General features: G+C 42.1%; 2 protein-coding genes across 2 annotated transcripts in view; one reads left to right on the top strand and one right to left on the bottom strand.

The window, feature by feature from the left end:
- LOC110060949 (axonemal central pair apparatus protein HYDIN-like) overlaps positions 1-9,212 on the top strand; it is a 60,228-nt gene extending 51,016 nt beyond the window's left edge. Inside the window, exons 67-77 of the mRNA XM_089298535.1 lie at positions 399-568; positions 982-1,180; positions 1,676-1,945; positions 2,515-2,820; positions 3,304-3,387; positions 4,644-4,853; positions 5,381-5,544; positions 5,925-6,075; positions 6,662-6,892; positions 7,644-7,868; positions 8,453-9,212. Coding sequence (XP_089154661.1) covers positions 399-568; positions 982-1,180; positions 1,676-1,945; positions 2,515-2,820; positions 3,304-3,387; positions 4,644-4,853; positions 5,381-5,544; positions 5,925-6,075; positions 6,662-6,892; positions 7,644-7,868; positions 8,453-8,935 — 2,493 coding nt within the window. The 3' untranslated portion in view covers positions 8,936-9,212. The remainder of the gene's footprint in view (positions 1-398; positions 569-981; positions 1,181-1,675; positions 1,946-2,514; positions 2,821-3,303; positions 3,388-4,643; positions 4,854-5,380; positions 5,545-5,924; positions 6,076-6,661; positions 6,893-7,643; positions 7,869-8,452) is intronic.
- Positions 9,213-9,951: 739 nt separating this feature from the next.
- Positions 9,952-13,841, bottom strand: LOC149106515 (uncharacterized). Its single transcript, XM_089298556.1, has 3 exons — positions 13,429-13,841; positions 12,094-12,717; positions 9,952-11,716 (listed from the first exon to the last, which is right to left on the bottom strand). Exons 1-3 carry the CDS (start codon positions 13,688-13,690, stop codon positions 10,548-10,550), a joined length of 2,055 nt encoding a protein of 684 aa, XP_089154682.1. The 5' UTR covers positions 13,691-13,841; the 3' UTR covers positions 9,952-10,547.
- Between the last annotated feature and the right edge of the window lie 120 nt (positions 13,842-13,961).

Here is a 13,961-nt window from a genome sequence, read left to right as displayed (position 1 = left end):
TTTTAAATGTTTGACAGCCGAGAGAGTGTTTTCTTTGACTATTTTGCGCAGTTTTAGATTCGTTTTGCTCGTGATTTATTTCCATCGTTACGAAGGGAGCTCTATGGTCTAAGATTTGGGATTGTCCTCGTGCTGTGTCACTTAACTTCCGCAGTGACTCTCTCCGCCCAGGAATATAGATACTGTTGGAGAAAACAGACTAAATCCCTTAGTGGGAGGAGGTGCGAACTCCAATGCTCCTGGGAGAGTGGTTTCATTCCTTACTTGTTTCATGCCACAGAATCCATGAGTTACGCGTTGTCATTAACGAGCCATCAGCTTCCTCTGATATCTATGATTAACAGCCACCTTGATGTAACACGTCTTTAGTATGACTTTAATTTTGTGTGTATTTCTAGGTCACCAACGGTCCCACGTTCACCATCAATCTGACTGGTACGGGTGTGCAGCCAGGACTGAACTTCTCTTTCGTAAGGCACGACTTTGGTCCGTGTTTCCTGTACCGTGCCGGAATGCCTCTCAAACGAACCACACTCATCATCAAGAACGAGGATACTAAGGACATTAGGTTGGCTTTTGTGTTGTTTCATGTAAATCGCTTCATTATTCTGTCGGTTCGATGGGTCCATAGCTTGTCAAGTTTCCTATTAAGAACTCCAGGTCCTAGCCTTGGTCCTACTGAGCTATTCTTTTGAGCTTTTGAGGCACTTTACTATCTCATTATCTCTCTTAATCCAGTCTTAGTATTCTACAAAAAGTACCGAGTTCCGCCTAATCTGACATTCTATAGTTTCTGTGAAATTGTGGAAATAAAGTTTTGTGACTGGCGCTAGACAAATTAGCGAGGAAATTAGCAAGAGTAAGATTCACACATTACAAGACAAGTCTTCTTTCTTCTTTTGTAGAAAAAAATAGACCCTTCCAATTCTAGAACATAAACCTTTTCATCATGTTGTTAACGCTGTAACATATTTTGTTTAGTATCGAGAGTCAATATGAGAATTGTGCACACCTGGAGGTACATTGTCAGCCCGGAGTCCTGATTCCTAACCAGGCCATGCAGGTGGATATCGTGTTTTATCCCCGGGAGGCCAGGAGATACCACGAGACAATCCCATTTGAGATCAACGGTCTGTCCACCATGAATGTAGAGATATTTGGCGAGGGCACTGACATGAAGGTACAGTTACATGTGATCTGTAGTAAGTGACTTCTGGTTACTAGCAGCGATGAAGTAAGTTACTCTTAGGAAAATCTTCGACCTGGTTTCATTCACAAGGGTAGTTCCGCACAGTACGAAATTCCGTCAAAGTCTTCTGCTTTTTTTGCGACACGGGGAATTTTTCACTAAAAAGTTAAAAATTAAACCGAAAAGGAAGGTTGAGGAAGAGAAAAGACATTTGACTGTTACTGTTATCTCACACGTTGACCAAGGCATGAGTGTAAGACCCTTGTCAATCGGTGCATCATAGGTACAGCTAAAACACTGAATACAAACGCTTTCAGGTTTTTCCCGCCGTAATTTTTTGACGTTAGTAGAAATCAAATAGGCGTCGCCATATAGCTGATCAACCTGTTTTAAAACTGGATCGCACGATAGTAATACAAAGTAGCAAGGAAACAACCAGGCACCTCTATGTCTTACTTCGTGTGTTTTTCCTTTTTCCCTCTCCAGGTGGAAGTGGCCAATCCTTCGGACAGGAAGGTGAACTTTGGCGCCTTGCGTGTCGGTCAAACGAACCAGCGGAATCTGAAGCTAGTGAACCGCAGTCCTGCACCAATCACGTTCACTCTAGCTATCACGCCAGCTGTGGTGGCATTACAGCAGGCCAATATTCTCACTATCAACCCGTCCACGGAGATCACGCTTAGGGCCAATGGTGGATCATGTGGTGTAGAACTGACGTTCAAACCCAAGACACGCATACCTCATTTCACTGAGGAGGTAAGTACCTTTCTTGTCTTTTACTATTTGCCTTTGAATAGGGCGTGATGAGCGTCGAGTCGTCGTTTTTTCGTGGAAATGTGCCGTGGACGTCTCTCTAGCCAGTTGTTTTCCACCACAGCATAGCTTTTAGTATTTCCCGCCATAATGTGACGCGTCCGTAAAAACTTTCAGGTTTTTCCCGCCGTAATAGGTGACGTCGTTCACAGGTTTCAGTTGTTTCCCTCCGTAATGTGCGTTGCGCATCTGTAACTGCTCCATTTGTTTCCCGCCATTATTATGTAGCCTTCCTTCTGAACTTCCAGTTTTATCTTGCCATAATACGCCACATCCGTCTTGCTGTCCAGTTTTCTTCCCCGCCGAAACTCCGGCGTGGTATTCTCTGAATATCCCGCTTTTACCATTAGGTCACGAGTGGGATAATGCTTTCCATACCGCTAAAGGGGAAAAAAAACAGTGTTCAACTGACAAATTCATGTACAAAGATTGACCCATACAGTGTGTCATGAATCTTTGTATCTTCTCCCAAGTGAGCTCTCTTTCTTTTTTTTTTTTTAATAATAATACAGGTGATGCTGGAGTGTGCTGGTATGTCTCAGCCCATCTTTGTGGTAACAGGTTCATGTCAAGGAATAGAAATTTCTTTGGACAGTGACTCGGTACCTTTCGGCGCGGTGGTGCTCGGTAGTCGAAGCACAAGGAAAAAAATCATGCACAATACTGGAGACATAGGAGCAGCCTTCAATTGGAATATAGATAAGTTTCAACCCGACTTCTCCATCTCACCAGCTAAAGGTTATATTTCACCCGGCATGGAGGTGTCATTTGAGATCCTTTTTCATCCGACAGTGGTTAATCACGATATGAGATACGAGGTGAGTTTCTTATCAGCTAGTGAAAATTCTGGTTATTTCCTGGAATTCGGCATTGGTAAATCAAGGGGTTCATTAACCGTTACCGGAAGAGGGCAACTGGTGTTCACAGTCGGGGAAAGTTAAACTGAACTTCTTTATCAGAAAAACGTTCCTCTAGATGGTCAAACCAGGCGGGCAAAACCATCTTGACTGCCAGTCAATTTGCCCGGTGCCCGGCTCTTAATGAAACCTCTGCAGTAAAATACAGCTTGTCAGTTAATTCTGTGATTCAACTACACAATCCGTGACGTCCACGCAAATGAACGGGGTATGTTTTAGTACTTGTGTACGACAAAAACACCGTAAAACGTTAATGCTCGTGTCAAATGGTAAGTTAGAAAACTCAGGAAAAAGGCTGACTTTCTCCACTTCTTCATTTCTTCTGCTATACATGTGCCCTAAATACGCTGCCGTTGTAAACATTTGGTTTTTGTTTCTTTACAGAATCTGCGTTGCGCCATCGAGGGAAGCAAACCACTGAAACTGGTTCTGACGGGTAGCTGCATTCCACAAACGCCCCTCAAAGAGGTAAAAAATCACATGCACCACGCTAGAAAAATAAACTTGCTAAGATCATAGCAAAGTCAACAGGCATTATTTGATATAAAGAACAGTTCTCTGAATGACTGAGGGTGCCAGTAGTTGAAATGGATTTTGAAAACGTACTGGTGTAGTCCGCCTGGTTCGGGTTGTTAGAATGACGATTTACACCACAGAACTAAAAGTCAAAACATGGTTTAACGTAGTTAGTATAGAGCGATCGTCCGGGTGAGTGTAGTTCTGAAAAGAACTGTTGTTGGTGACTGACGTTTCGACAACCTGAGCGGAAGTCATCTTCAGAGTCAAGTGAATAGTGTTTGTCAGTCGATGATGTTATAAGTCTGGTCCGTTGAACGTGATTGGTCAGTATAGCCATGATGGTATTGGCTGAAAGACTCGTGTTAAGTTTGTCATCAGTCATTGGTGGGTTTCGATCCGTCTATTGTTAGTCAAATAGGTACCATCTATTTGACTAACAATAGACGGATTCGATCCGTCTATTGTTAGTCAACGGACCAGACTTATAGCATCATCGACTGACAAACACTATTCACTTGACTCTGAAGATGACTTCCGCCCAGGTTGTCGAAACGTCAGTCACCAACAACAGTTCTTTTCAGAACTACACTCACCCGGACGATCACTCTATACGAACTATTGATACTCCTGGGTTCAAACCATTTACTAGGGTTTAATGTCTCTTGTATAAAAGTGTTTTCTATTGGTAATGTTTGATGCAGTTCGAAATCAGTCGACTTCAAAACTAGAGGACATAAAGGACATGAAATTAAAAAAAGAACACCTCATCGAAAAGTGTAAAAGTAACTTGCATATCAAACACGAGAGACCGCGCCTAACCACCTTTCCAAATACGGAGACGGAGGGTTGAAAATACAACGCGTAGCGGAGTACTTGTGACGAACTTCGAGGTGTTTGGAATGGGGTAAAACACTGTCCTGCGTAGTTGATATATCTTCCCAAATCGAAACTAAAGAGAAAACGGAGAAAGTAAATCGTGCTATCACATATCCCCACACCGTCACGATTATGGTTTCCTTTGTTTAAACTTCAATTATTAACGAGTTTGAGAAGCTTAAATCAAAATTCACCCTGACCTTGGATTAGCTTAATCATACTTTGAACACCCTCGCCCAGAGCTTCTTTCTTTTCTATTCCTTATCGTACATAGTTACGTTTACACGTAACCAGACAGATCAGTTTAACACGTATTTTTCCTATCCTAGGTTCTTCACTTTGCAACTCATGTTCGTACACGCGACACGCGAAACCTTGTTATCCATAACCGGACGAACCAGTTGTGGATGTTACGTCCCGTGATAGACGGTGAATACTGGTCTGGTCCTGACACAATCACTGTAGAGCCACAGCAGAGTAAGAACTACGAGTTAACGTACAGACCACTTACCATGACCCAGGAGGGAAAGAAACACATGGTAACGAATACTTCCCACTGGCTAATTTTTACGTAAGGATTATTTGTCGAGTCGGTTTGGATTGATTTTCTTGAGGGAAGTCAGTTGAAGCAGCAGAAGTTAGGAGCCGGGGCGACTTTTAAATTCTGCATTACGTGAAGCAAAAGGCAAAAATCCATCCACGTTCACAAGTTACGCAGTGACTGAAATTTCTTCGGGCCTATTCAGTTCATCACCCTCGTGAATTTTATTTTAAGGAGAGCCGATACATTTGGTGGACATAATGTACCGTGTAATTCGACCTTACCAATCAATTGCACTTTAAGCTTTTTGGAGAAAAAAAAAAACGCTTTTTTGGCATTTTCAGCATATGATTTAAGAGAAAACAGGGGAAAGATACTAGTTGCCAAAAGAAAAAGAAAACTGATTGTAACTTGTCAATAACATACATGTACCTGTTTATGAGTAGCATGGCTCGGGTTCCGTTAAAGGTACTTGTTTCAACCCACAGACATAATCCGAACACCACACCTGTTTTTTTGTTTCAGGGCTCTGTATTTTTCGCCCTGCCGGATGGTAACGGCCTCCTGTACAACGTGACAGGAAACGCGGAAGGTCCTAAGCCTATTAACAACCTACAGAGGGAAGTGCCTTGTAAGACTCCTTACACTGAAATGCTGACTGTCACGAACTGGTTGAGACGTCCCCAGAGGTTTGATAATCTGTCTTGTTTCATGAGAAAACAACAAAAAACCTTTATGCGCTGTTAGTGCTGTACAAAATTCAAAGATACGTGAAGAGGGCGTGACCAGGCACAGCGGAGATATTTAAAATCTTGAACTTTGTTTTCTGTCTCGAGTGACGTATATTGTTATCTTGGGGTAATCTACTTGAATGCGTGATTTGTATAAGTTGCTTCCAAGAGACTATGAGATCATAGTCTCTTGTTGCTTCTCAATCTTTTCTAAGAGATTAGCGAAACTGCTGTCGAAGTGCTTCTCGCTGGATTGATAAAGCTTTGCCCATATCTTCATAGTGTTTTGTTCGGGCTATTCACAGTGTTAAAATGAGATTTACTGATCATTCCGTTAGATTCCGTGTTATTATAGAGATGCTAAAGCCTGATAAACCAGACAGTGCGACAACGCTAAAGGGACTGGACTATATTGATGTCCCGGGGCTTTCCAAGCGGGAGTACAGGCTGAACTTCTTTGCTCATAAAGAGGGAACTTTCAGTGCCAAGGTAAGGAACATAGATATGTGGAGTTTCTTGACTGTATCTAGTCTTGCTTTTTGTCACTTGCGTTTCATTAAGAGCTTGCCTCTTTGCGTTGTTTTTTAAGTACTTACTTGCTTTCACTTTTAACTGGTACTCATTATTGGAGCTTAGCTGACCGAAGAATCAACGGAAGGCTTCACCATGGTCAACGGAAAACCTGTTTAGTTTTTATTGTAACATTTTACATCAACTCAGTAACAAGACGATTCATTGAAGAAAGAAATGTGGGATCGAAAAGTTACTGAAATAATTCCATTTTAAAATGCCTATTGGATTTTTGTGGAATTTATGCATTTTCGCCATTGAAACTGTTAAAGATACTGTCTTAGCCTACAGATAACTGAAAATGTTCACCTTAATTTCTGTGCTCTGCAACAGTCAAGAGCTCTTTTTTGTTTTCAAAAACACTTTGCTGAAAACATGTTCCCTCGTGGCTAAACAGAAAAAAAAAAGTGTTTTCCCGAAGTTTCCTCGTTTGTCTAGGTCCATACTACCAGAAGGCTATTACAAATTCGGCCGCTCTTGTCTCATGTCAACATTCAACTTTCAGGTGGTTTTCCGTAACGAACAGAGTGGAGAATATCTGTTTTATTACGTGACATTCAAGGCAGTTCCTCCTGGAGTGATGGCCACCATTGACCTGTCCACGCCCATACGAAAAAGCACCTCACATGTGGTCACGTTACACAATCCCCTCAGTACCCCTGTTACATTCAACTCTCAATGCTCTGTTGCTGATATCCAGCTGCCACCAAATTTCACTGTTCCACCCTTGTCAGAGGTCAGTACCAAGTCCATTACATAGACAGTTCCCCGTGGCATGTTTGTTGTTGCTTACTTTGTGTTATTTGTGATTACAGAAGGGAAGGTGTAAGAATCTTCGATCAACAGAGCTTTTGCAATATTTGATAGGTCGTTGATAATAGCATCTAACCCTGCTTTGTGCAGACGTAGTAGATATATTTTAATGTGTAAATAGTGTCCCCAATTATTTTTTTAAGCTAAATACCATTGGCACTTAAAGTCTTTCATTCATTCGTTCGTTCATATCTGAAGCGGGCTTAACAGCATCTTACTCTGTTCACAACACAAGAATTTGCAGTAGGTTACTGGGTCAGCCATACTTATTACTACCATAATTTCATTGTTCCCTGCAATCCTAGTTTCATTGATCCGTCTAAGGAAGAATTTCCAAATATTATTTTTGTTATTTACTATACTGTCTTGTATTTTTAAACAAGACCCTTCGCTCCAGCTCTTGTTTTTCCACTCTTTGGAGTAACCTGCGATTAACTAGGGATGGTGAGTACTTTAGACAAGTAGATTGGGAAAATACCTTTTAAGGCCATCTATATTTTGTCTCTGTTTTGTCATTACACGATTTGCCGTCTCCTGTTGGCCTTTTAGGCCTTTTCTGTATGGATGGCAGACTCATTAGTGCAATTTACTCTCGCATACCTGCTAATTTCCAATAGATCATCTTCGTCGGAGTGTTGTACATTTCATTCTCGTCTTTCCTTCGTCATTTACAGGGTTCGTGTATGTTTGAATACCTGCCTCTAAAGGCTGGTGAACTGACTGGCCGACTGTCCTTCAGCAGTTCAGAATTGGGTGTTTATCAGTACGATCTCAACCTGACCGCTACGCCTGCTGGCACGGAGGCCCCAGTCCACTTTCGCGCAGGCCTTGGGACTAGTCAAAGCCAGACGTGTCGGTTTGTGAACTTTGCCAAGTCTAAAGTCGAGTACAGCTGCAAGGTAATACAGGCTGCTCGTTTGTTGTTTCGAGATGGAATTTGTGGTAATGTAGCTCTTACTCATTCAAAAAAAAAAAAAAACAAAAAAAAAAACAAAAAAGCAAAGAAAAACAAGAAACGATGATTTGTTTTAAGGAGTTACATCATGGTTTGCCCATCTTGAAATTTTTAGCCTAATTTTTTTTTAAGTTTGTCGTTTGCAATCCGTGCTAATCTTTTGCATCCTCGACCATCCTTGTTCCTTTATAGTTTAGTATTATCTCTGGTGTTTTTCTATCTTAGTAAACTACTATTTTCACGCTGACAAAATAACTCAAAATGCCGTCTGGTCGGAGAATTGATCTCAAAGTGCTTTGGATGTTCGTAGCCTTTGGCTCGTCACGCACTCCAAAAAATGCCCGTATTGGAGGCAATTCGGACGATACGGTTTATAATATTGCAATTAATCTTGAACACTTGGAATTCAAATTACTGGGCTACGATTGGATCAATAATGTACATAAATGCGCAATGTACCTTTTGGAATAATTTTGGAATTTCAGTTACGTCGTTGATAATTCTAACGGAGTTTACTTTTCATTCAAGGTGGATAACACGGACTTCCACGTTGAAAAGAACATCACCGCAGCCTCGGCGTCAAGTGGAGGCACAGAGGTGGGCGTGGAAGTGACGTATGAGCCGTCCCGTCTGGGGGATACGCGGGCCACCCTGACTGTGTTTTCCGCTGTTGGAGGTGAATACGTGTTTCCTCTGTTTGGGCACTGCACTCCTCCAAAACCTCAAGGGCCCTACTCCATCAAGGCTGGCGCTACCACTTCGATTCCGTTTAAAAACGTGTTTTCACACACCACACAGTTTACATTTTGCGTGGATAGTCCTTGTTTTAATGTGAAGGCGAGTGAGAGCATCCGAGGTAAAAAGACCCATAATGTCATCGTTGGCTTTGAGGGTAACCAAGGTGGTTCCAAGGCGCCGCGCATGGGCAGACTTATGGTCACGTGTCCGAGGAGTGCAGGCGGCGCCGGGAATGTTACTTGGACCTTCTATTTGAAGGGTGTGACTCCATGAAAATAAAGAGCGTAAACAATGTACATATGTTATAAGTCTTAGGTGTAGAACTTTCATCAGTTAGGAAGATTTCTGTTTTATTTAACGTATATATGCATACGTATACATGCTGTGCACCAGTTTTTACTTTCGTGCATGTGTGCATCAATGTTTGCATTGATTTGTAACGTCATGTTACAGCGGTTGTGATAAAGTATTACTGTTTTGTTTAATACCATCAGTAATATGGAATTGCCAGGAACTAATTTTTGAGGAATAAAGTTATGGCTTTAAATGATACTGGTTTTCGTTTCCTCACTAACTTCGTCTCAAGTCAATGAACTTAGCAAACATTTGGTTCTTAATGTAAGTAGGCCGCTGACTTTCCTAAGTGAAATCTTGTCGACTCTCGAAGGAGTGAACAAAAATTGCAGTAGGTCACAGGTGGTAACGCGAGGAAAAATCGCCAAATAAACGCAGTACAGCATGAAACATGGACAATTCCGAAACCGCATTTACGAATGCCAGGATATAGTTGGCCACGCCTTGCGTCCGTGGCCAACTATGAACTCATGCTCACAAATTACTTCACGCACCCAGTTTCTGCGTGTTTTTGGCGCAGTTGCGCAACAAAAATCATTCTATAGTTGCTAAATTATTTGAAGTAAAAATGCATTTCTTACGGAGTTGGCTCAGTTCTAAAAGACGGGTTCGCAATACGGAGAAATACGTCGGCACTGCTTATAACGGACTTCAGTTAACTGAGAACCGTTACATATCGTTCTGTCAGTTTGCGGCTAAGGAGAAACAAGTGTGGTTTTTGACTTAAGAGTATCGCGAGATTCGTAGGTAAAATATAAATTCACGTTGTCCTCGGCGTCGCCGTCGTGGTTTCGTAAACTCCCCATTGGTGGTAACGCGCATCATTCGGTTCGCGCCAAACTCCTTACATGACCATTGAATATTTTAACAACTTCGACTATGTTTTAGACCATAAAATTCTCGCCGAAGTGGCGACCAATGACAGACAATGGGAGTATTTTTATTTATCATTCTTTATTACCATTGACGGCAGCATAAAAAGCCTGGTGACGGGTGACTGCGGCAGAAATTCAACGTTACTTGGTTACTGTTAATTACATGCGCGACTTGCCAGCTACAAAAAATGTGATCGAAAGTCACAGGATCGAATACATTCATTACATACTGCAAAAATCCGTACAATACGAAGGTCATTTTAATTTTTAACATGTAATTTCCAAATGCTGGAAAGGCTTAATGATTAAACTTTGACAAAAGTTGAAGTAACTTTTAGAGATCGATCATACTTTACAATATGCTACCCAAGTTTGTATTATTGCAAACAAAGGAAAACTGTTACAATTTCCTTTTCTAACTCAGTAAATTCGTTTCGTCCAGTTGCGGATTCGTCTGGCACAGTGAGGCGAGAAACGTACAAAAAATCAAATTAATTCTTCACGCCGAGATTCGAATTTGCCATAAGGAATTAAGTTATAGTACAGCCAGTCTAAATTGTTAAAAAGGCTATTAGACCTATGCACGTATCCTGTCTCTCTGGCATTACTTAACAACATGAACTAATCATTTGTCAAGTTTTAGAAACGTCAAGTTATTAGATCGTGCCATAACATTTGAATTTTCCTAGCGTGTGATAACCCTGATTTGTAGACCATCTTGAATAGCCAAGTTTCTGTGTACCGCTTGCATCCCCAAACCTCAGCTGCTTTACTGGAAGCCGTGTTTTGTCAGTGAGGAGACCGCTGTCTTCACGCCATGTATTGTCATCTGCGTCACAATTGCAACTACGCCAGGAGACTGCACATGAGTTGGTCATCCCGCACGCGCACTTACCACTGCCAGGTAAGGCTCCGCCCCAGTACGTCATCTTACCAGAATCACGTGACACCCACCAGGCATATCCACCATCGAACATCCTTGAATTATAGCACTCGTACTTGATAAACTGTTCACAGTGTGCTGAAACTCTAGTTACACTCGCCAGCTGATTAAGATCCACTCCTGTATAATAAACGGTACGCGCGTAACTACCAGGACTGCTATACCCACTCACCTGCGTTCTGCTTTCACTGCTGTGACTGATGACTGTCACGCCAACTCCATTCTTGTCACTCATGTCGCAGTACACTGTAAATGGTTTCAGGCCTCCCGTACCATCTGGATCAATGGCGTAATTTCCGCTCACACTACTGACGTATTTTCGTATCACAGAACAGGAAGGAGCGTTTAATAGAGAATTGATTTTCACTTTAGCTTCTATTGTTAACAGAGCATTAGTCACTCTACAGGTGTAATTTCCTTCGTGTGACTTAGTAATCTTCTGAATGAGAAGTGTTCCATTCAGTAGAACATTGGACTCTAAAGGAAGTGAAGACTTGCCATCCTTTGTCCAAACGATTGTAGTTCTCAGGTCACTGGCGGCTACACACGGCAGCGCAACACTTGTACCAATCACAGGCGTCAGCTCTTGAGGAGGACGAACTTTGAACCGGATTCTGGAGAATACCATCAGTTGAGCCGTGTCTGTTGCTGATCCCAGAATATTCTCTGCTTTACAAATGTATGTTCCTCTGTCTTTCTTTGTCACACTGTAGATTGTCAGGGTTCCATTCTTCACTTCAGTTCTGTCTTCGGGTAAACTACCAACTGACTTGGACCAGGTGATACTTGGTTGCGGCTGACCAGTAGCAGAACAGGTGGTGGTGACGTTCTGATCTTCATTGGCCAGCAGTCCGTTGGATGACAGCATGACCTGTGGGGCGACTATAAAGAAATTTAACTTTAAATGAGGAAGTTGTGATTCACTGTTGGACACATAGTTCCAAGACTGTCTGACACAAGGTCAGAATGAAGACCACCATACGTTTGTCTTATGACCGCGTTCGCAGCTAAATGTTTTGGACAAAGAAGGAAACCTACCACTCGGAAACGTGGGGAAATTTATACAAGAAGCCACTGCAGTGAATTTTTTCCAAAAGCTGCATTAAGATGTTTTTTTCACAAATGTTTTAGGTACCCACATCATCTGGTTCCAGCTATACCATTTTCTGGATTCGTTTTCATATCTAGTACAAATAAACTCAGCTGCCTAGTTAGCTCTGATACTAGAGGACTGCAATTACAATGCTAGAACAACTTACACTGAACAGTTAATTTGGCAGAGGCATTGACTTGTCCCAGCAAACTGTCAGCTCTGCAGCTATAAACTCCGTCATCATCAGGTCTAACGTCATTGACAATCAGAGTGCCACTAGATTCTACCACGTGACGACCCACAGGAAGTACTGACTTCAGCTTAGACCACGTGACTTTTGGTCTTGGATTACCATCGGCTGTACATTTCATGATGGCCGTCTGACTTTTATTGACTGTCATTCCAACAGGACGCTCCAGCAAAGATGGAGCCAAGAGGGACTGGCCCGGCTCACCTTTGTCACCTTTAATACCCGGTGGGCCTCTGGGTCCCACGGGACCGGGGTCTCCCGGCATTCCAACATCCCCCTTTGCACCCATCAGTCCTTGACTTCCTACTGGTCCATTTTTACCAGGAGAGCCGGGTCTCCCTGGGGGACCTGATCTCCCTCGGGTTCCCGGTCTCCCTCTTCTTCCCGTGTTCCCTTTTGCTCCTGCACGGCAGAGCGTGTGATCTTTAGCACAGACTTGGTTTTGCAGCAGGCTAAGTTCTTGTTTGATCAACACTTGTACTTCAGACAAATGCTCTGGGGATAAGCTGCGTTTCTCTCTTGCAATGCTTTCCTGATGATCTAGCAAAATAAATAAACCATTATCAATTCTGAGAATTCTATTCTGAGAAGGGCTCTTACAGTTTTAGTTTCACACTTATTTAGTCGGGCCCTCTACAACGAGGACAAAAAAACCTCGATTGTTTTCAGTTGCATGCTGTGACCACACAAGGTCAATCATACATGTGTTACCGTAGTTGTTATATTTTACTCCTTGAAAGAAAAACTCTACTTAAAATAACCGTCTGATGGCAAATTCTACGAAAATGCTCCGCATGTCGGTATATTAAATCGACGCCGCGATATGATAGCCACGTTGTTAACACGTTTTGTGAGAGTAAATCTGGTGAATTACTGAGAAGATTATATACTGACTGGATTCCTAATGTGGCCTGCTGACATTACAAACAGTCCTTAATCCGAGTAAAGAATATGAAAGCACCCAAGTCGACGAGAATGAAATAATTTTTAACCAGTAGCAATGATTAAAGGATTAACTGAGCCTAACTTAAGGCGATCTAGAATTGGCGGTCTGCCCAGACTAGTTGTATTTAATCTTACTTCCACAACAATAACATGGCAATCCATTTCTCAGATTTATGGTGAAATGCATTCTTATTCTGGGTTCAGTCAACGATCGAGGGGAAATTAAAATTAAAGTATAGATTTGCATGTATTCTCGCCAACGAATATTCTACAGTTTGATTAGATTTAAGTGCTAAAGAAACAAACCTTTTGATGCTTGCCAGTGGCTTCCAGTTGCGACCCGCCATTTTGCGAGGTTCTGTTGTACTTTTCGAAGGATTTCTGTCTCCATGTTATCACAGAATGTTACTGAATGTGATATCAGTCGATGATGTTCTTGTATTCTGAATTCCACGTGAATTAGCGCGATACAACACACAACAGACAACAGCAAGCCTGACCCGGAACACAAGCGGTCCAATGTTTGTCTTCTGTTCGTCTGCTTTTCTTCTTTATCTTGCTGTTTCATGGTTATATTTCTCGTTATAGACCGAAGATATCACAGAAAAGATAAAATGCTTACTTGCAGTCTCAGTGCGCCGAGTCGCTCACATGCAAATCAACCTTAGGGCGTGCAATGGCTACAGCGCAGATTAACTTGCTACAACTTGAAATACTAACTGTAAGTGATATGCAGTGACAGAAGGTAAAAATAGTTATCACAGGAAATCGGTTTACAATTGTTTTTATTTGTTTTGGCTTTGGAACAAAGGGATGCATGTCCATAGTGGATCGCTGCG

Source organism: Orbicella faveolata, unplaced genomic scaffold (assembly GCF_042242905.1).
Source record: "Orbicella faveolata isolate gen_17 unplaced genomic scaffold, um_ofav_v1 contig_3, whole genome shotgun sequence".
NCBI classification, from domain to species: Eukaryota; Metazoa; Cnidaria; class Anthozoa; order Scleractinia; family Merulinidae; genus Orbicella; species Orbicella faveolata.
The sequence above is the reverse complement of the archived record's forward strand: the minus strand, read 5'-3'. Positions and strand labels throughout refer to the sequence as shown.

Excerpts from the sequence above, each read along its gene's own strand:
- LOC149106515 (XM_089298556.1), bottom strand. The coding sequence starts at position 13,690 with ATGAAACAGCAAGATAAAGAAGAAAAGCAGACGAACAGAAGACAAACA. Across the intron at positions 12,718-13,428 it reads CCACTGGCAAGCATCAAAAG|ATCATCAGGAAAGCATTGCA; the intron begins GTTTGTTTCTTT and ends TTATTTTGCTAG. Across the intron at positions 11,717-12,093 it reads TGCCAAATTAACTGTTCAGT|TCGCCCCACAGGTCATGCTG; the intron begins GTAAGTTGTTCT and ends ATTTCTTTATAG.